The 17,382-nt window shown below is 59.3% G+C and overlaps 3 protein-coding genes across 12 annotated transcripts; 2 read left to right on the forward strand and 1 right to left on the reverse strand.

The window, feature by feature from the left end:
- Positions 1-682: 682 nt before the first annotated feature.
- Positions 683-3,768, reverse strand: acads (acyl-CoA dehydrogenase short chain). Of its 2 annotated transcripts, XM_085926387.1 has the most exons (10): positions 3,392-3,768; positions 2,735-2,889; positions 2,513-2,662; positions 2,266-2,377; positions 2,057-2,208; positions 1,826-1,996; positions 1,448-1,585; positions 1,267-1,362; positions 1,144-1,200; positions 683-1,001 (listed from the first exon to the last, which is right to left on the reverse strand). In XM_085926387.1, exons 1-10 carry the CDS (start codon positions 3,420-3,422, stop codon positions 849-851), a joined length of 1,215 nt encoding a protein of 404 aa, XP_085782513.1. In that variant the 5' UTR covers positions 3,423-3,768; the 3' UTR covers positions 683-848. The 2 variants fall into 2 exon arrangements, with proteins under 2 accessions (XP_085782513.1, XP_085782512.1); XM_085926386.1 differs by lacking the exon at positions 3,392-3,768 and having other exon boundaries at positions 2,735-3,341.
- ttc28 (tetratricopeptide repeat domain 28) lies at positions 3,599-15,452 on the forward strand. Of its 9 annotated transcripts, XM_085926378.1 has the most exons (32): positions 3,601-4,368; positions 4,823-5,132; positions 6,094-6,241; positions 6,301-6,573; positions 6,629-6,759; positions 6,909-7,130; positions 7,210-7,398; positions 7,458-7,554; positions 7,764-7,960; positions 8,044-8,197; positions 8,264-8,435; positions 8,532-8,700; positions 8,756-8,916; positions 8,979-9,467; positions 9,547-9,739; positions 9,823-10,156; positions 10,220-10,332; positions 10,404-10,533; positions 10,597-10,794; positions 10,879-11,029; positions 11,145-11,258; positions 11,329-11,440; positions 11,503-12,101; positions 12,161-12,408; positions 12,464-12,588; positions 12,671-12,748; positions 12,816-12,969; positions 13,093-13,169; positions 13,271-13,400; positions 13,482-13,589; positions 13,665-14,139; positions 14,245-15,235. In XM_085926378.1, exons 2-32 carry the CDS (start codon positions 4,869-4,871, stop codon positions 15,038-15,040), a joined length of 6,801 nt encoding a protein of 2,266 aa, XP_085782504.1. In that variant the 5' UTR covers positions 3,601-4,368; positions 4,823-4,868; the 3' UTR covers positions 15,041-15,235. The 9 variants fall into 9 exon arrangements, 7 of the variants coding, with proteins under 7 accessions (XP_085782506.1, XP_085782505.1, XP_085782507.1 ...); XR_015067771.1 differs by lacking the exons at positions 13,665-14,139; positions 14,245-15,235 and adding an exon at positions 15,316-15,452 and having other exon boundaries at positions 3,599-4,368; positions 12,816-12,980; XR_015067770.1 differs by lacking the exon at positions 14,245-15,235 and having other exon boundaries at positions 3,599-4,368; positions 12,816-12,980; positions 13,665-13,810.
- On the forward strand, positions 15,348-17,360 carry LOC147048537 (phosphatidylinositol transfer protein 1-like). Its single transcript, XM_085926970.1, has 5 exons — positions 15,348-15,583; positions 16,649-16,679; positions 16,765-16,910; positions 16,991-17,082; positions 17,151-17,360. Exons 1-5 carry the CDS (start codon positions 15,348-15,350, stop codon positions 17,258-17,260), a joined length of 615 nt encoding a protein of 204 aa, XP_085783096.1. The 3' UTR covers positions 17,261-17,360.
- The last annotated feature ends 22 nt before the right edge of the window (positions 17,361-17,382 follow it).

Genomic DNA, 17,382 nt, shown 5'->3' on the forward strand with positions numbered 1-17,382 from the left:
AAGTGAAGCTTCGCGTGCGCGCGCTCTCAAATCGCTTCGATTTTGCTGAGCAATTTGGTGGTCAAAATATTGGGGACAGCAAAAATCAGCACGAGCGTTAGCTTTAAATGTTTGTCTGTATATATATATATATATGTGTGTGTGTGTGTAAATATGTCTACATATATGTACATACATTAACATAGATTCACATGATATACATCGTATATTTTTGACGATGTCCGCGTCCCAACATGCGCTTCATACAAACTGAAATTACCAAAGTAAAATATCAATCCATCCATCCATTTTCGTATATAAATAGTTCGACCTCAACATCCCTCCATGTTTTTTTTTTTTATCCGTGTTTTAATTTTGTCCGTTTTGCTCCTTTGCGTTATGACGTATTCAACGCCGTTGGTTGCGTCCTGCTGCCATCTGCTGGACATTTTTGCGTCTGCAGGTGTGGCTGGCGCACCGGATGGAGTCTTTGGGCTCCTGCGGGGCTTCTTCAAGATTTCTTCTCAAGCCATCCGCTGCCGGATCGTCGATAGGCTACACTATGTGGTGCGGGCGAGGCACTATTTTTTTTTTTTTTGCTGACCATCATTTGCGAGGCGTCACCATATGGATTGAATCTTCATCCGTCACTGGGGCCCAAAAAACGGCCTGGAGGAAAGTAGCACTCGGTACCTACTGCCGGTTTACAAAAAGGCGTATATTCCCAATTGTGATGATGCTTGAGGCACACGTGACTTGTCCAAATGCTTAGCTTGCAAACTGTTAACATTTAGTGTGAGAAAAACAAAAGAGACACATTCTCATGTTTTGTTGACACCGTTTGTGGATTTTTGCGTGCGTGTTGAGGTCTAGGCGGCATAGTCCTTGAGTAGCTGTCCTGCGATGACCAGTCTCTGGATCTCGCTGGTGCCCTCGTAGATCTCGGTTATACGAGCGTCGCGGTAGTGGCGCTCGGCGGGCATGTCCGTCACATAGCCCATCCCGCCCAGGACCTGGATGGCCTGATGGCCGACACAAGAAAGGTAAAAGCGGTCGGCTTGAAGAAAATTGGGCCTAACACAACGTGAAAAACGCTGCTGAATGCTTTTTTCTTTTGACCAAACAGAAAAAGAAAAGTTGCACGGGTGCGTCGAGCCGCCTCACCTGATGGGAGCAGAAGGTGGCGGCCTCGGAGGCGGCCAGTTTGGCCATGGCGGCTTCCTGCGGACGGCACGCCGACGGTGAGAGGCCTCACGGCAGCAAGTTGCGACGAGGACCGACGCCTACCTTGGTGAAAGTCCGCCCGGCGTCGCGCAGGAGGGCCGCCTTCCACGTCAGCAGGCGAGCGCTCTCGATGGCCAGCGCCATGTCGGCCAGCTTGAACTAGGCGGCAGACAAAGGGAGCTGAGCCAGCCCATCAACGGATGGCTCGGCCCCCCTTTCCGGAACCAGGCGCTTGCTTGCTCACCTGTATAGCCTGCAGCCTCCCGATGGGGGCGCCAAAGGCCACGCGCTTGTGCGCGTAATCGGCGGCGCAGTCCAGCGAGGCCTGGGCGATGCCCAGCGCCTGAGCGGCGATGCCGATGCGCCCGCTGTCCAGAGTTTGCTGCAAAGGGTTAGAGTAAGCCGGTCACAGACGGATCGAGCACAAAAAAAGCTCAGTCCCGGTGCTATGTTTCCAGTGGTGCAGCGGTTAGCCGACAACTAAATCCAAATGCTGAAGCCGTCGTGAACGTTTGCCGCCGCACCGGATCGAGACAAAACCGAACGGATGGCCTCGGCCGTCTGGCGTGACGCCAGCGGACTCCATTGAGGGAAACACTTTGATGTCTGCCGATCGGGTTACCATGGCTATCTTGAATCCGGCGCCGCGGGGTCCCAGCATGTTGGCCGACGGGATCCTGCAGTCCTCCAGAATGATGTTGGCGGTGGACGACGCCTTGATGCCCAGCTTGTCCTCCTTCTTGCCCAGCGACAGGCCCGGGTGGGGCACGGGCACCAGGAAGGCGCTGATGCCCTACGCAGACAGGGCGTTAGCGCCGGCCGCTCGCCCCAACCGAACATCCGAAACTCTTGCCTTGTGCTTCAGCTTTCTGTCGGTGGTGGCGAAGACGATGGCGGCGGCGGCGTCCCAGCTGTTGGTGATCCACGCTTTGGTGCCGTTCAGAACCCAATGGTCGCCGTCTTGATGCGCCAGCGTGGACGCGGCGCCCGCGTCGCTGCCGTTGCCTGAGAGACGGCCGGTCGCAGGAGGTCAAGACGTCGGCTGGCCCGCCGCTCGCTTACCTGGCTCGCTGAGGGCGAAGCAGCCCACCCGATGGCCATCGGTGAAAGGAGTGATCCACTTCTGCTTCTGCTCCTCAGAACCAAACTTCAGGATCGGGCCTAAGTAGAGAGACTGACAGACGGGCGAGCCACGACGACACGCGGGAGTCAGGACGGGTGGAGACAAAGGTCCCGCCGAGTCCCTCGGCAACTCGGCGGCGGCGAGACTCGGCGGGTGCATCCGGCGCTAACGCGGGAAGCGTCTCACGTTGTTGACGGAGACGACCACGCCGGTGCTGGCGCAGCCGCGGCTGATTTCCTCCGTGGCCACGCTGTACGCCAGGTAGTCCATGCCGGCGCCGCCCAGCTCCTCGGGGACCTCCATGGCCATCACGCCTATGGCGCCCAGCTCCAGAATCTGAGCGAGCGGAACACACCAGGCGGCTTGGACGAGGTCAGCTCTACGTCTGCTCTTGGCCGGCCGACATACCTGCCGCGCCGGGTACGTCTGCTCCTTGTCCAGCCGGGCGGCGATGGGCTTCAGCTCCCGCTCGGCAAAGTCGCGGCACGTCCGCCGCAGCATGTCATGGGTTTCCGGAAGCTCCGCGAGCTGAGATAGTCGGCGCCATCCGCGCAGGCCGACGGCTACGAGGAAGGCCATACCCATCCATCCATCCATCCATCCAAAGTTATCATTTACAACAGAAAGAGCAATTCCTTCAAAGACACAGTGACGATAACAAGGTTGGCATTATTTGAAGGCCTCGGGCAGTTTGACGCGTAGAGTGAGTGTCAACAGGAACGTAGCGAGAACTTGCCACTCTCATTTGCTCGTGCACCTGAAATGGTCTCCATTAGCTTGACGGGTCAAGAAACGTCACACATATTCACGCCACGTCGATTGGTGGCTGCACCAAAGCTTTAAACAAGGGACGGGAAGGGACGGGACGGACACTTTGGAAGTGGCAAAGAAAGTTGTTGTCCTTTGCCTTGCCTTTTTCATCGCTGCAATGACCCAACGAGTTGGGCGACCGTTGTGAGCGTGCGAGCGAGCGAGCGAGCGAGCGAAGGGACATCGGAGGCTTAGCACCCCGGCCACATACGTGCTCATTGGGTTTTCCATCGGGAAAGAAGTGAAATTGCTCACCTTGGCTCGCTCTGCAGAGAAGGGCCGCCATGTTTGCTTGGAGGCCGTGCTGCGTTCGCGGAGGGTCGGGATCGAGACGCACGCTTTACGAAACGCAACTCCTCAGCGAATGCGCCGAATGTACAACGTGATTTGTTCAGGGAACGAAGGAAGGAAGGAAGGAAGGAAGGAAGGAAGGAAGGAAGGAAGGAAGGAAGGAAGGAAGGAAGGAAGGAAGGAAGGAAGGAAGGAAGGAAGGAAGGAAGGAAGGAAGCGAGGAGGGAAGGAAGGCTTACTTTGGTGTACATAAGCTTCTTTTGTACTTGAAGTATTTTCATTGGGTCAAAGTCGACCAAACCTTGTGAACGTAAAGGCAGCAGTGACCGACTTTTCATCCCGGAAGTGACGTATTTTTGTTTTTGTTTTACTCGCCGAATGATCAAATGCAAACAATTAATATTGGAAACAAGCCTATTTATATCATTTGTCTTTTAGTTTTACAACGAATTGGATAAGACAGTGGCTATGCGTGTATGACAGACATTGATTGATTTGTGTACATTTATTTTTTAAATGTATTGATTGATTGGTGTATGTGTATTAATTATGGATGTATTTGTTTATTTGATTATTCATATGTATTCTTTCTTTCTTACCATCGTCCTCAAAAATGATGACCAATGTGGTCATTTACCTCGAGAAAATACTGGCGAGAATTTTGTTGGCCAACTTTTTGTCAAAGGCACTTTGTTTCTTGCGTCACCGCGAGAAAGTTTGCCGACCGGACCAACACACACACACAAGCGCGCGCGCACGCACGCACGCACGCATGTCCAGAAGAGGAGGTGAACTCCGGCAAACATGGTTCCCGTTGGACTGGACTCGATGATTGGAATCTCCAGCCCGAACTTCAGTCTCACTCACTCTTATCGGGCTCAGGGGCTGCGCGTGACGGCGGCGGCTTGATGGAAACTTGCCCAGCTTCCCAGGAGAACAAGGTGAGGGGGGACGCGTCAAAATCAGATCAAATCAAATCCAAATATTCTGCTGGCTCCAGAAAGTCAACTCGCGTTATTTCAGGATGATTTCATGCTCTGTATTTTTATCTCGATTTGCTCGCTTTTTCTGTCTTTACTTTCGCGTTGCTGATTATTTCCGACTGTGTATGTCTAGCCTGCAAGCTGGATTGGTGACGTCACAATCCAGTCAACAATTTGTTGTTGTAGAAAGTTCAAAAATGCACGCAGCTCTCCCCATCCGCATATTTTCCAAGTCAAAACTAATAACAGTCTGTACCATCAATTGAACTTGATTCAAATGAGAAGAAATCATCGACACAAATTCCCCAAAACACAGAAAGTTCTTTTGAAAAGCTGTTTTGAATACAAAAAAATAAATAAATCCATCATTCCATTGTATTTTAAAGTTTTCAATTGTCGCTTCTCCTTGCAGCCTCCCTCTCCTCTTCAGATCACCGCTGTCCTCCTCCTCAGCCAGCATGCAGAAAGGGGCGGGGCCAGCACATGACTCAGCTCCAGGCAAAGGCCACCACACGTTGGATGGCGTCCGTGGCTGTGAGCGGGCGTGCCAGCGGGGCGACTTTGCCCTGGCGGCGCGCCTGTGCACGGAAGCCCTGGGCGCCGACCCCCTCAACTGCGTGCTCTACAGCACCCGCTCGGCGGCCCACCTCAGCTTGGGCCGCTACCGCCAGGCCCTGCACGACGCCAACAAGGCCCGAGACATCAACCCAAAATGGACGCAGGTACGACTATGGGAGCCCCAATCCTTTGTGACATTTGCAAGAACTCGAAAAGGGTACACAGTCCGGGCCAAAAAGTCAGTTAAGGAGCTTCATGTCGACAAATCATGAAACCAAATCACAAGCAAAGTGCAAAGTGCAGAGCACACCAAAAAAGAATTTGTGCGAAAGAAAATGAACTTCCTGCCACAGAGAATGGACGGAAGCGTGTGTTTTTTGGCGCTCGGCCTTGGCTCTTAAAGACAATAACAGAAGCCGTCTTGCTTTGCGTGTGTGTGTGTGTGTGTGTGTGTGCGTGAAGTCCAGCCTTTTGATTGGAGGCAATGGAAGTCAAAATAGGAGAAGAACTCGACTAAAACGGTTTTGCCAAGTATTTTTCCATTTGCCTTTTTCCCACGCACGCACGCACGTACGCACGCACGCAGCTGGTCTTGCGTGGCGTGCCCTTTGTGTGGAAAGCGCCGCCCGAGGCCCGCCCTGTCATTAGCGTTGGCTGCCGGAAGCAGGACGTGGGCCGGCATGAGATTAGAAGGTTTGGCCGGGTCACCGTCAGGCCGGGCCGGGCCGCTCCGGTCCGCTCCACTCCGGTCCGGGCGGCTTAACCGCAGTCTGGCTCGCCCAGAACCATCCTGGACTCATGCAAGCACATTCAAATAGCACTCATTCATCCATTATATTTGCCACTCAACTCAGCCAATCAGAGCTCACTCGCGGCCGCTCACGTTGACCCCTGCTGCCCGCCCCTCCCTGCTGTAACGTGATCTCTAAACCTGTGCGAGAGCGGGCGGGGTCAGAGGCTCTGCGCAGCCTATCAGGTTTCAGCATCGGTCTTGAGCGAGCAGGTGAACACGGGACTGACTGGTTATTGTGGGGCAAACATGATGAAGTGGCGACCCCGCAGGAAGGTGAGTGGGCTTTTTCCGTTTTGGACCAGTACTTGACCATTTCCTTTCACCGTCTGCAGGCCTACTTCCGCCAGGCGGTGGCGCTGCAGCACCTGGGTCGCCACGGAGACGCCTTGGCGGCCTTCGCCTCGGGCCTGGCTCGGGAGCCCAAGAGTCCGCAGCTTCTGACGGGCATGACGGAGGCCGCCATGAAGTCGCCCCTCCGAGGTGAGTTGGTGTCCGACACGACCGCCCGACCCCCGAGTTGAGCGCCCCGTTTTGCGCAGATTCTCTGGAGCCCGCCTACCGGCAGCTGCAAAGCATGAAGCTGGAGCGCAGCCCCTTCATGCTGGCGGCGCTGGTCGGACAGGAGCTGCTGACGCACGGCCTGCACGCCGCCGCCGCCGAGGCGTTGGAAGCGGCGCTGCAGATCGGCACGTGCTCGCTGAAGATGCGCGCTTCCGTCTTCTCTGCGCTCGCCGCGGCTCACTGGTCGCTGGGCCGCGCCGAGAAGAGCCTGGCCTACATGCGACGGGACCTGGACGTGGCCCGCGCCTTAGGTAAGCGACCCTCGGCTTGTAATGGCCGTACGAGTGTGACGCCACGCCTCGGCAGGTGACCAAACGGGCGAATGCCGCGCCCACGGCAACCTTGGCTCCGCCCTCTTCTCTAAAAGCTGTTACCGAGAGGCGCTGGCCAATCACAGGCAGCAACTGATTCTCGCCATGAAGCTGAAGCACAAAGAGGTTTGTGATCAGTTCATTCCATGACGCCTTTGCTTCCGACGTCGCCGCTTTACTTGATGGTTGTGGACGAGAATGTTCATTTGCCCGCAAAGGACGTCGACTCTAGATAGCACAATGAGCAATGGCTATGGTGTACCAACCAACCTCAGGCAGCGTCCCAAGCTCTCCGAGGGTTGGGCCACGTGTACGCGGCCATCGGCGACTACCCTAATGCGCTAGCCAGCCACAAGCAGTGCGTCGCGCTGGCCAAGCAAAATGGCTGCCGGCTCTCCCAGGCCCGGCAGCTGGGCGACACGGGCGCCGCGTACGCCGCCATGGGAGACGTCGCCGGCGCCCTGCGCTGCCACCGGGAACACTTGGACATCGCCAAGGTGCCGGCCGACGTCGTCGTTATTTTCTGCCATCTGAATTTCAGAAGGTTCCCAAAGAATCGTCTCATGTCAATCTCAGAGTCTGGGGAACCGGCGCGAGGAAGCTCGGGCTTACAGCAACCTGGGCGGCGCCTACCACGCTCAGCGCGACTACGACAGAGCCGTGTCGTACCACAGCCGAGTTCTCAAGCTGGCCCGGGAGCTCGGAGACGGCACGCTGGAGATGAGGGCCTTGGCCGGCCTGGGACACGCCGCCCGATGCGTGCAGGTCAGCCCGCGCTTTGAATGCGCCATTTGCACGCAATTGTATGTGCGCTGCTCACGCAGGACCTGGACGGGGCGCTCCGCTATCACCGGCGTCAACTGGAAATCGCCGAGGAGCTCGGGGACCCGGGGGCTCGAGGCAGAGCCTCTTCCAACCTGGGTAGGTGGCTCCAGATCAGTTGACACGCGTGTAGCCAGCCAGCCAGCCAGCCAGCCGCCACCGCGCTCATCTTTTATTTACCGAGCGTCGTCGCTACGACCGGACTCCCAGTCAGTCACGTGACTGGGCTGCTGCGCCCGCCTGTTTGCGTTTCAACCACTTCTCGGCCACGATTGACACTCGAGCCGGTGGACGTTTGGTCCCCTCAGGCATCGTCCACCAGATGCGCGGCGACTACCACCTTGCCCTGAAGTTCCACAAAGCTGACCTGCTGTGCGCCCAGGAAGTGGGGGACTACGCCGCCCAGGGGAGGGCCTACGGCAACATGGGCAACGCCTACCACGCCCTGGGCCTCTACGAGCAAGCGGCCGGCTTCCACCGGCAGGAGCTGAACATCTCCCTGGAGGTGAAGCTCCGCGGAGCGTGGGGAAGGGAAGGGTGGCCCCCCAGGCAGGCAGCTGACCGAGCGCTCGGGCGTCTTCCATTCAGGTGAACGACCGGGCGTCGCAGGCCTCCACGCACGGCAACCTGGCGGCGGCCTACCAGGCGCTGGGCGCTCCAGACCGGGCCCTCCAGCACTACCTGCGCCATCTGAGCGTCTCAAGGGAGCTGGGCGACGTTCAGAGCCAAGCCAGAGCGTTAGGCAAGTCGGGCGTCGCTCAACTTGAAAGAAGGCCACGCTTTGACTTTCTCCTTCTCCCCTTTTCAGCAAACTTGGGCAACTTCCACTGCTGCCGAGGACACTACGAGGAGGCCTTGCCGTACTACGGCCAGTACTTGCTTCTGGCACCCGGCCTTGGGGATCCGGAGGCCGAGGGAAAGGTTTGCCACAACCTCGCCTACGCCCACTTCTGCCTGGGACAGTACCAAGACGCCGTCAGGTCAGGTCACGACCCGGCGAAAGCCGAGTCGGACGCAGCGGGCGCCTTCGGTGACATCGCGGCCGGTCGTCACACCAAAAACCTTCCGCGCACCAGATACTACCAGCAAGATCTGGCCTTGGCCAAGGACCTTCAAGACAAGCTGGCCCAGGCCAAAGCCTACTGTAACCTGGGCCTGGCCCACAAAGCCTTGGGGGAGTTCAGCAGAGCGCAGGAGTGTCACAACCATCTGCTCCAGATCGCAAAAGCTTTGGACAACACAAAGGTAGGGGTCGGAGATCCTGCCCGCGCCGCCCGTGCTGCCCGTGTTGCGTTTGTAGGCGATCTTCAGGGCTTTGGGCAACCTCGGAGATGTCAGCATTTGTCAGGACGATCTTCAGGGAGCCGCCGGCTTCTACCGACAGCAGTTATCTTTAGCTCACCGGCTCAGCGATCAGAAGATGGAGGCGGACGCCTACTCGGCTCTCGGATCAGTACACAGGTGAGAAGTCCACCGAACCGAATGGTTGAGCAAAGCCTTCACCCGGTCACCCTCTCCGTCAGGCTGCTTGGCCAGCTGGACACGTCCTTGTCCTTCCACAGCCGGGAGCTGACCCTGCGCAAGGATCTGGGCGACCCCGGCGGGGAGTGCCGCGCCTTGGCTCGCCTGGCCGCCGTTCACGCCGACCTGGGAGACGGCGACACCGGCCTGCAGTGCTACGAGGCTCAGCTGGGCCTGGCGCGACGGCTGCGCGACGCCCGCCAGGAGGCCCAGGTCCTCGGAAACATGGCCATCGCCCAGAGGAACGCGGGCCGCTTTGAGGAGGCCGTCGGCTTCTTGGAGCAGCAGCTGGCCGCCCTGCGGCGCTCTGGTTCCGGAGACGCCGTCCCGCCTCGGGGGAAGGCTTACGGGAACATGGCCGACTGCTACCTCGCCCTGGGAGACTTTGACGAGGCCGTGCGGTGCTACCACGAGGCCCTGACGGTGGCTCGGAGTCTGGAGCGAGTTCAGGACCAGGAGGAAGCCTACAGAGGACTCGCCGACGCTCACAGGTCTCTTCCGGCAACTTTGAGCCCCGTCGTTCATACGCCTCCGTTTTTCACCGGCCTCCTCCGTGTCTGTCCCATGCAGGTCGGCGGGCAACCTCCAGCAAGCTTTGGTGTGCTTGGAGAAGAGGCTGGTGGCGGCTCACCAGCTGGGCGGGCCGGAGGGTGGCGAGGCGCGGGCGTACGGCGACCTGGGCGCCCTGCACGGCCAGATGGGCAACTACGAGCCGGCCTTGTCCTGCCTGGAGCGCGGACTCGGCATCGCTCGCTCGGCCGGGGTGAGCTTGACGTCGACGGCGGTCGGCTGGCGGCCGGCCGGCCGGGCAATTGGGCAAATGGCTCTTTTTCTCCGTCCGCTCAGGACAAATCCCTGGAAGCGGAGGCCAGCGATGAGCTGGGCCGAGTGTACCGATCGATGGGCGACTACGAGACGGCGCTGCAGTGGCACCGACGATCTCTGGACGTGGCGGAGCGGGCGGGATGCGCCACGGGCCAAACGCGAGCCTCCGCCAACCTGGGAGTGACCTACGAGGCCCTGGGCGACTACCAGCGGGCTCTGCTTCTCCAGGAGCAGCACCTCAGCATGGCGGCGCAGAGCGGCGACTTGCTGTCCAAAAGCCGGGCCTACGGCGCCCTGGGGAGGATCCACCACGCGCTGGGCAACGACACGCAGGCTGCCGTGTACCTCCGGGAAGGTGAGCAACTTCACGGCAGCGTCAAGACTTTGTCGACTGACTATAAGCCGGGACGGCTTTCAGGTCTTCGCCTGGCCGAGCGGTTACCCGGCGGCCGAGAAGACGAGGCCGAGATGCGCCACCGCCTCGGCTTGTCTCTGTGGGCTGCCGAGAACCTGGCGGAGGCCCGGCGGCAGGTCTGCGCTTTGTCCGGCCGGGCGGCCGCGTGTCCACTCGCCACGGCGGTGACGAGCCACGTCTGCTTCAGCTTCACAGAGCCTCGCTTCTCTTTGAGAGCGTCGGCCGCGAGACGCAGCGCAGCGTCGACCGCAAGCGCGCCCTCTTAGACCTGCAGACGGACTCGTACCAGGCTCTCCAGAGGGTCCTCGTCAGCCTGGGTAGCTGAAATACAACGCCGAGACCGTCTCTGTCGTTTCCGCTCATCGGCGCTTGGTTCGCAGGCCACGCGGAGGAGGCGCTGGCCGTAGCGGAGCGAGCCCGAACGCGGACCTTCGCCGACCTCCCGATGGGCTCGGACCGGCGTGCCCCGGTCACGGTGGAGAGCATCCTAGAGACGGTCGACAGCCAGAAGGCCACGGTGCTGTACTTCTCGCTGGCGAGAGGCTTCCTGCACAGCTGGCTGCTGGTTCCCGGCTCAGGTAGGAGAACATCTCCCGACCGCTCGCCTTGGGAGCGAGCGCCTCGTCGCTAGCGTCACCGGCGTCGCGCTCGTGCCGTGTCAGGCGTCGTCGAGTTCAACCAGGCCCGTCTCGGAGCCGACGACACGCCGGCGTTCAAAGATGGCTCCGGCTTGCGGGAGGGCGGCCGGCGCTCTCTGGAGCAGTACGTCTGCGCCGCCAGAGAGCTTCTGGGAGTTGACGGAAACCTCAGCAGGTAACGCGCAACGACACCCGACTGTTTGCGACTCATCTGTTCAGTAGTTCTGGAGAGGCGGGATCATGGGGAGATCAAAGGTCAGAATTAGCAAAACATCCCGTTCCCCTCGCAGGATGAACGTGGGCAGCGAGACAGAGAGCCAAGCCGGAGAGGCCCCCGAGCGACGCTTTGACGACGAGCTGGACGGCTACCTGCGCGTGGCGTCCGCCGACAACCTCTCCAACAGGTGCGAGCCCGACGTCGCACCAGCTCGTCGATCAAAGACCGGCCCAACGGGCTTATCCGCTTTGTCACAGCGCCGGCGTTTCTCCGGCCGAGGACGGCTCGTCTTCTCCTCGCCGCCGCCTCGGCACGGACGCCTCTCCTCTCGTCGCCCTCTACGACTTGCTCATCGCGCCGATGGAAGCGGTACGTAGGAACGAGCCGCATACGTGGAGTTCTTTCAAGTTGCGTCAACTCTTTTGTGTCAGGGCCTGCTGCACGCCGGTGGTCCGGCGGGTCCACGCCGGCAACTGGTTCTGGTCCTGGAGGGTGACTTGTACCTGGTGCCCTTCGCCTTGCTCAAAGGAAGCTCGTCCGCCGAGTTCCTGTACCAGATGTTCGCTCTGTTTTGCGTGCCGTCGTTAGCCAGCCTGCGAGCTTCCGGGCCACCTGCTCCGCCCTGCCGGGTCGCCGGCTCGGGACTGGCCGTGGTGGGGGCGCCTGGCCCGTGGCGGGGCCGCTCGTGGGCTCCGCCGCCGTCGGCCCGGGACGAGGCTCTCTGTCTAGGCGAGCGTCTGGGCTGCGTCCAGCTCGCCGACGCCACCAAGGAGCGTGCCCTCGCCGCCCTGGCGCAGGCGCAGTGCGTTCACTTTGCCACTCGCGTCTCCTGGAAGCTGGCCGCCCTGGTGCTCGACCCCGGCGGCGAGGAGGAAGAGAGGGGCCGGTGCGCGACGGCACCCAGCGCGGAAGGAAAGAAAGCTCGCCTCGGCGAGGATGCGCGCGAGAGCCGTCCTCCGCTTCGAGACTTCCTCCTCACTGCCGAGGAGATCTTGGAGCTCAACCTGAGTGTGAAGCTGGTGGTCCTCAGGTTGGTGCCGGAGGTTCACGTTCTCACGCCCTCAAAGGTCCATAATCATCTTCTCTCAGGTCCTACCCCGAGTCCGGCGTGCGGCTGACGTGCGACGGCTTGTCGGGTCTGACCGGGGCCTTGCTGTCGGCGGGCGTCCGGTGCGTGTGCGTGTCCCTGTGGGCCACGGCGCCGCCCGCCGCCAAACTCTTCATGCAGAGCTTCTACTCGGCGCTGCTCGACGGCGCCGCAGCCAGCGCCGCGCTGGCCGGCGCCATGAGTACGCTCCGCGACAGCAAGGACTTTGCGGACCCCTTCAACTGGGCAGGTGAGCACACTCAAAATCCCCGTCGTCTTTTCAAATGAAACCAAACGTCGCTCAGGTTACCTTCTGATGGGCGGCGACGTCCGGCTCAACGGGCCCGAGTCGGCGCTGCGACGGGCCTTGGCGGAGGTTCTCTGCCACGCCGACCGGGCCAGGGACGCCTTGAGGGTTCTTCTGCACCTGGTTGGAAGTCAAGACGCCGACGCACCTTTGGAATCATCCGGCCGAATGAAAAGCAAACGGCGGGTCTCGTTGCCGCACGCAGGTGGAGAAATCTTTGCAGCGCATCCACAGTGGCCACGCCAAGCTCATGTACACGTCGCAGCAGAGCGTTGACGATAAGGTGGGCGGGCGGCCTCCTCTGGATCCCAGCGAGCTGTGAGGTCGTGACCTTCTCTCGGTCGTTGTAGGTCGGCGGCGTGCCCGGGTGGCGCCCTCTGTTGGCGGCGGTGGGTTTCCGTCTGGACGCGGGCGCTTCCGGCCTCCCCGCCGCCGTCTTCTTCCCCACGTCGGACCCCGGAGAACGGCTGCAGCGCTGCAGTCTCACCGTGCAAGCCCTGCTCGGTACCGTTAAGGTTTCAAATTGGCTCGGGTTTGGAATTTGCCTTTCGAGCCAGGACGAGCGTTTCGAGACGAGTTTTCAGCTTTCTGCGCTTCAAATGACTGGCATCCCGTTTGTGTGTGGAGGTCTTAGCCCGGCAGCTTTCGAGGCTCTTTGCAAACTGGTGTCGGCGCCCCAAGCGGGAGAGCCGCTCGTACCCGAGGTGAGCCGGCCGGCCGACGCAACGGCACGGCGTGGCTCACGTCGACTTCCCTTGCGCTTTCAGACTTTAGCTTTCTTCTCCTTTGCTTCCACATGCGCCAGCTCCACCAGGTGCTGCTGCAGCTGCAGTCACGTGACGGTGAGAGCGACCAATCGCCGGCCGCCGTCTTCGTGTCTCTCAGCGTGCGTGCGTGGAGGCTTCCGGGATGCCACGAGTTCCTGGCGGCGCTCGGTCGGTCGCTCGGTCGGCGAAACGGAGAAAAACAAAGGCGACGGAGGGCGCTGACGACCACGCCTCCTGTTTGCTCTTCAGGGTTGGACCTGTGCCAGGTGGGTCGGGAGGACGTTCTGCTGAAGACGGGCAAGCGGGCCAGCAGGCGAGTCATGGCTTTGGCCCTCCGCTCACTCCTGGCGCTTTTTGGTGAGTGAGAGCGCCTCATTCTCTTAGCGAGCCTTCTCGTAGGCCGTCACGCGTGACACCGGTCTTCCGGGTCAGACCTGGCAGACGTTCCCGAGCGCGTCGGCACGTACGAGTCGTCCTCGTCGGAGTCTCTGTCGTCCTCTCCGCCGACGCCTCAGCCCGCGTCCTTTCCCGCCTCGCCGCCTCGTCCTTCCCTCTACCCGGACGCGCCGAGCGGCGACGCCATCTCCGTCTACAGCCTCAGCTCGCTCACCTCCTCTCTCGGGTTCTGGCCGCGTCCCGAGCCCGCGGGAAGCGATGCGGTCGGCCGGCGCTCGCAAGCGCAGGAGGGGGCGGCGACGCCTCGCCTCTCCCGGCGACTGGCCAATCTGGGTAAAGGGGAGGCGGGCGACGAGGACCACCGGGGCTACGCCATCATCAGCAGCGAGCCTCTGAGGCCAGAGGACCGTGACGCGGGTCCCGCGGGACACCGCCGGACCGGGACCGCTTGCGCCACGGTCGAAGCGCCGCCGCCAAACGTTCCGTCCGAGCCGCGACACACGCAGGAACTGTAAGTTCAAATGTTTATCTCTCCTCAAAACGCGCCACGCCACCAATCAATCGGCTGCTCTCGAGCATTGGTAGCCGGTTCCGATCCCATCCTTCATTTGCGCAGCTCGTCTCCTCAGAGGAGCAAAGCGAAGATGAGCGGCCGCGAGGAGCCGCGCGGCATACCCACGGGACAGCTGGACCCCGAGGAGCTGACTCGCAAGATCCTGGAGGAGACCCGGGTCCACATGCGTGCCGTGGAGATCCTGCAGCGGACCCCCGGGCGGCGTTCTCTCTCGACACCCGTCACTCCCATCCTGAGCAGGGGCGCACGCGCCTTCCAGCCGTCCGAGACCAGCGCCTTCAGCAGACCCCCGAGTAGGGCGCCTCTCGGTCCTCTCTCTCCCAGACCGCCGTGCCGCTCCTCTTCGCTGCAGAAGCTGGCTCCGCCCTCATCCCCCAAACCTCTGGCTGGCAAAGCGTCTTCACTTCACCTCAAAGCACCTGGCAGAGATTGTCACGACAAAACTTCACCTGACACCGAGTACCGGGTCATATCTTCAACTGGGAGCAAGTGTCATCCAAAAGCTGTTAGCAGCGAGTCCCACCCCAAATTCTCCCTGGCGCCACCCTCCTCCACCACCACCGCCGCCGCCGTCACGCTCCCTCGCTTCAAAAGCTTCAAGGCGGCCCGCCAACACGAAGGCGCATCCCCCGCCGGCCTTCTTCCGGCAAAGAAAATGAGCACAGCGAAGAATGACGTTCTGGGTTTGCTGGAGCTCTCGTCGCGACACAAGTCCAGTGAGACTTCCGACCGTCTCCCCAGTGTGGACAGCAAAGCGCCTTCCGCCTCCAAACGCACAAAATTTCCTTCTGGCTACAAATTTCTATCTGGGCATTTTTTCCCTTCTTCCAAGTGTTGACATTCATATCGGCACCTTCCCGGTTGCCAGGGTGATTGATTGAACCTGAGAAAGTATTGCTTGCTAGGAATCAAATGCTGCTGTGGGTCAAGTGGACAGAAAGAAAGAACACTGTGATTTGTCTCATATGGAAACGATTTCAGTAGCACATTTGATATACGCTTATTTCACTTCTGTCATAAATACGTCGATGATTCCAACACTGTGCGAGTCTTTGTACTTTTTGCAGTCGAGGGCGAGATGAGCTAATGATTGATTGATCGTTTGCTTTCAAGGTAATAGGCTATCGATCGGCTCGGCCAATCGGATGTCCCCTGGAGGGCGGGGCCAACTTGTTGACCGTGCCTTCTCCTTTCGCCTGCTACTGCGCAGGCGCAGACCGGCTGATGAAGATGGTGCTCATCAAGGAATAGTGAGTCTGACGTGGTTTTTGTTGTCCCCCCCCCCACACCCCTTTATCATCCTTCGGGTGAATTTCATCCATTTTAGGGTCTTATTAGCGAGTCGTGATCGGTTTGGTTTGCTGGGCTCCTCCCTCAACCTGTAAGCCTCAAAAGACATGCTGCGGGCGGGCAGGATAACGGACGTGCTTTACCGGGGGGGGACCGGGACCGGTCTTTTTAAGGCGTTGTTAGTGAGAAGCTATCGCTAACTGCTAGGCTAGGCTAGGCTGGACTGGCCATTTCGCCTCGCAATCAATTAAATTCACGTAATAATAAAATGACACACAGAACCATGGTTTGCGTTCAGATCGTTGAAACAACACTGGCGCGTAGGCGTGCTAACGCCACTAGCTTCGGCCAACCGGCTAGCATCTCGTTATAGCCCCAAAGTGGCGTAATGGTAAGCTTTTGAGGGACAGATTAAGACTCCGTCGGATTTAGCCGCAAACGCTAGCGGGCTAGGCTAGGAGCTTTGCTGGCAGCCTGACCGCTAGCAGCAGCAGCAGCAGAACATTTCCCTAGCTCGGTTCCACCTCAACAATGGCTGGCACTCCTGCTAACGGTTTCCAAAGAGGACGCGGAAAGCGGGCTGCCATGCCACATTGTCGCGTGGCAATTGGCCCCATTGTGCCATTAAATGCCGACTGTTAGCACGGCAACAAGCTGGCGGTTGGGACTTCAACTGGCCGGCTAGCTTCAAAAAAATTGCAATGTCTGTCATTGTAACCGTAAAAGATACAAAGAATACATGAAACGCTCAGCAGCGGGATTGTATGCTGCTGACTGTGCTGTCCTACATTCATTTTGAGTCCAGGGGAGGAAGTGATTTTTGCAGCCTACAAAATGTCCTGACACACTTCACTCTAATGGGAAATATATTCATGTGCATATGCGTGTACACAACACGGTGTCTGCTGAGGTCAAATTTGTACACGGCGTTTGTTGCGAGGCATCGCAATGACATTGTGCTGCCGACACGATTTGTATCCGTGATATTATGGATCGTCCCTAATCAGTGACAACTCTTTAGTAATTCAGTGAAAGTCACACGACGCTTTGTGTACGTCTGTGGATTTTGCAGTCTCTAGGCTGCTGTGCCTTACTTATTTCAATCGACATTCTCTCACCGTAACGGCACACCTCTCTTTATGCTTTGTCCTGGCAGTCGCGTGGTGCTGCCCATTTCTGTCGAAGAGGTGAGTCTCGCACGTCACGCGCTCGCGTCGCTCGCAATTTTACGGGGGCGACTTTCACCCGGGGGCTTTGGCTTCCCTCCGCCAGTATCAAGTGGGCCAGCTCTACTCGGTCGCCGAGGCCAGCAAGAACGAGACCGGAGGCGGCGAGGGTATCGAGGTGCTGAAGAACGAACCCTACGAGGAGGATGGCGAGAAGGGACAGTTCACGCACAAAATCTACCACTTAAAAAGGCCAGTGCGCCGCTCGCACTTTTGGAGCGGAATGCCCCCTGCCGCTTTTTCACGCTCTGGTCTTCTTTTGCCGCCTGCAGTAAAGTGCCGGGATACGTGAGGATGCTCGCGCCGGAGGCGGCGTTCGTCTTTCACGAAAAGGCCTGGAACGCGTACCCGTACTGCCGCACCGGTGAGTCGACGTGTTGTCCGCTCGGTGGCGCTCCGGGTGACTGTCATTTCTTTGTTTGGAATCCAAAGAAATGTGTGACCTCAGGCAGTGCAGCGTTTTAACAGAGAGCGAAGACTTTATTGGAAGTGCGTCACGGCGCCAGAGTTCTTGCAAATTCCACAGCTTGAGTTTGTCTTGAAAATGGGATAAAAGGTGTGCTTGAAAGTGAAATGTTTGTGCGTGCGTGCGTGCGTGCGTGCGTGCGTGCGCGCGCTTGAAAGTGACTTCATGACACTGACAGCTTTTGTTTTTCTCTCCCCC

This window comes from Syngnathus leptorhynchus, chromosome 12, assembly GCF_054491065.1.
Source record: "Syngnathus leptorhynchus isolate UIUO chromosome 12, UIUO_Slep, whole genome shotgun sequence".
NCBI lineage: Eukaryota > Metazoa > Chordata > Actinopteri > Syngnathiformes > Syngnathidae > Syngnathus > Syngnathus leptorhynchus.

Excerpts from the sequence above, each read along its gene's own strand:
- acads (XM_085926386.1), bottom strand. The coding sequence starts at position 2,923 with ATGGATGGATGGATGGGTATGGCCTTCCTCGTAGCCGTCGGCCTGCGC. Across the intron at positions 2,209-2,265 it reads CTTCGCCCTCAGCGAGCCAG|GCAACGGCAGCGACGCGGGC; the intron begins GTAAGCGAGCGG and ends GCCGTCTCTCAG. Across the intron at positions 1,586-1,825 it reads CCGGATTCAAGATAGCCATG|CAAACTCTGGACAGCGGGCG; the intron begins GTAACCCGATCG and ends AACCCTTTGCAG.
- ttc28 (XM_085926375.1), top strand. The coding sequence starts at position 4,869 with ATGCAGAAAGGGGCGGGGCCAGCACATGACTCAGCTCCAGGCAAAGGC. Across the intron at positions 7,555-7,763 it reads CAGAGCCTCTTCCAACCTGG|GCATCGTCCACCAGATGCGC; the intron begins GTAGGTGGCTCC and ends TGGTCCCCTCAG. Across the intron at positions 12,409-12,463 it reads GGACCCCTTCAACTGGGCAG|GTTACCTTCTGATGGGCGGC; the intron begins GTGAGCACACTC and ends AACGTCGCTCAG.
- LOC147048537 (XM_085926970.1), top strand. The coding sequence starts at position 15,348 with ATGTCCCCTGGAGGGCGGGGCCAACTTGTTGACCGTGCCTTCTCCTTT. Across the intron at positions 15,584-16,648 it reads CTGGGCTCCTCCCTCAACCT|TCGCGTGGTGCTGCCCATTT; the intron begins GTAAGCCTCAAA and ends TTGTCCTGGCAG. Across the intron at positions 16,911-16,990 it reads AAAATCTACCACTTAAAAAG|TAAAGTGCCGGGATACGTGA; the intron begins GCCAGTGCGCCG and ends TGCCGCCTGCAG.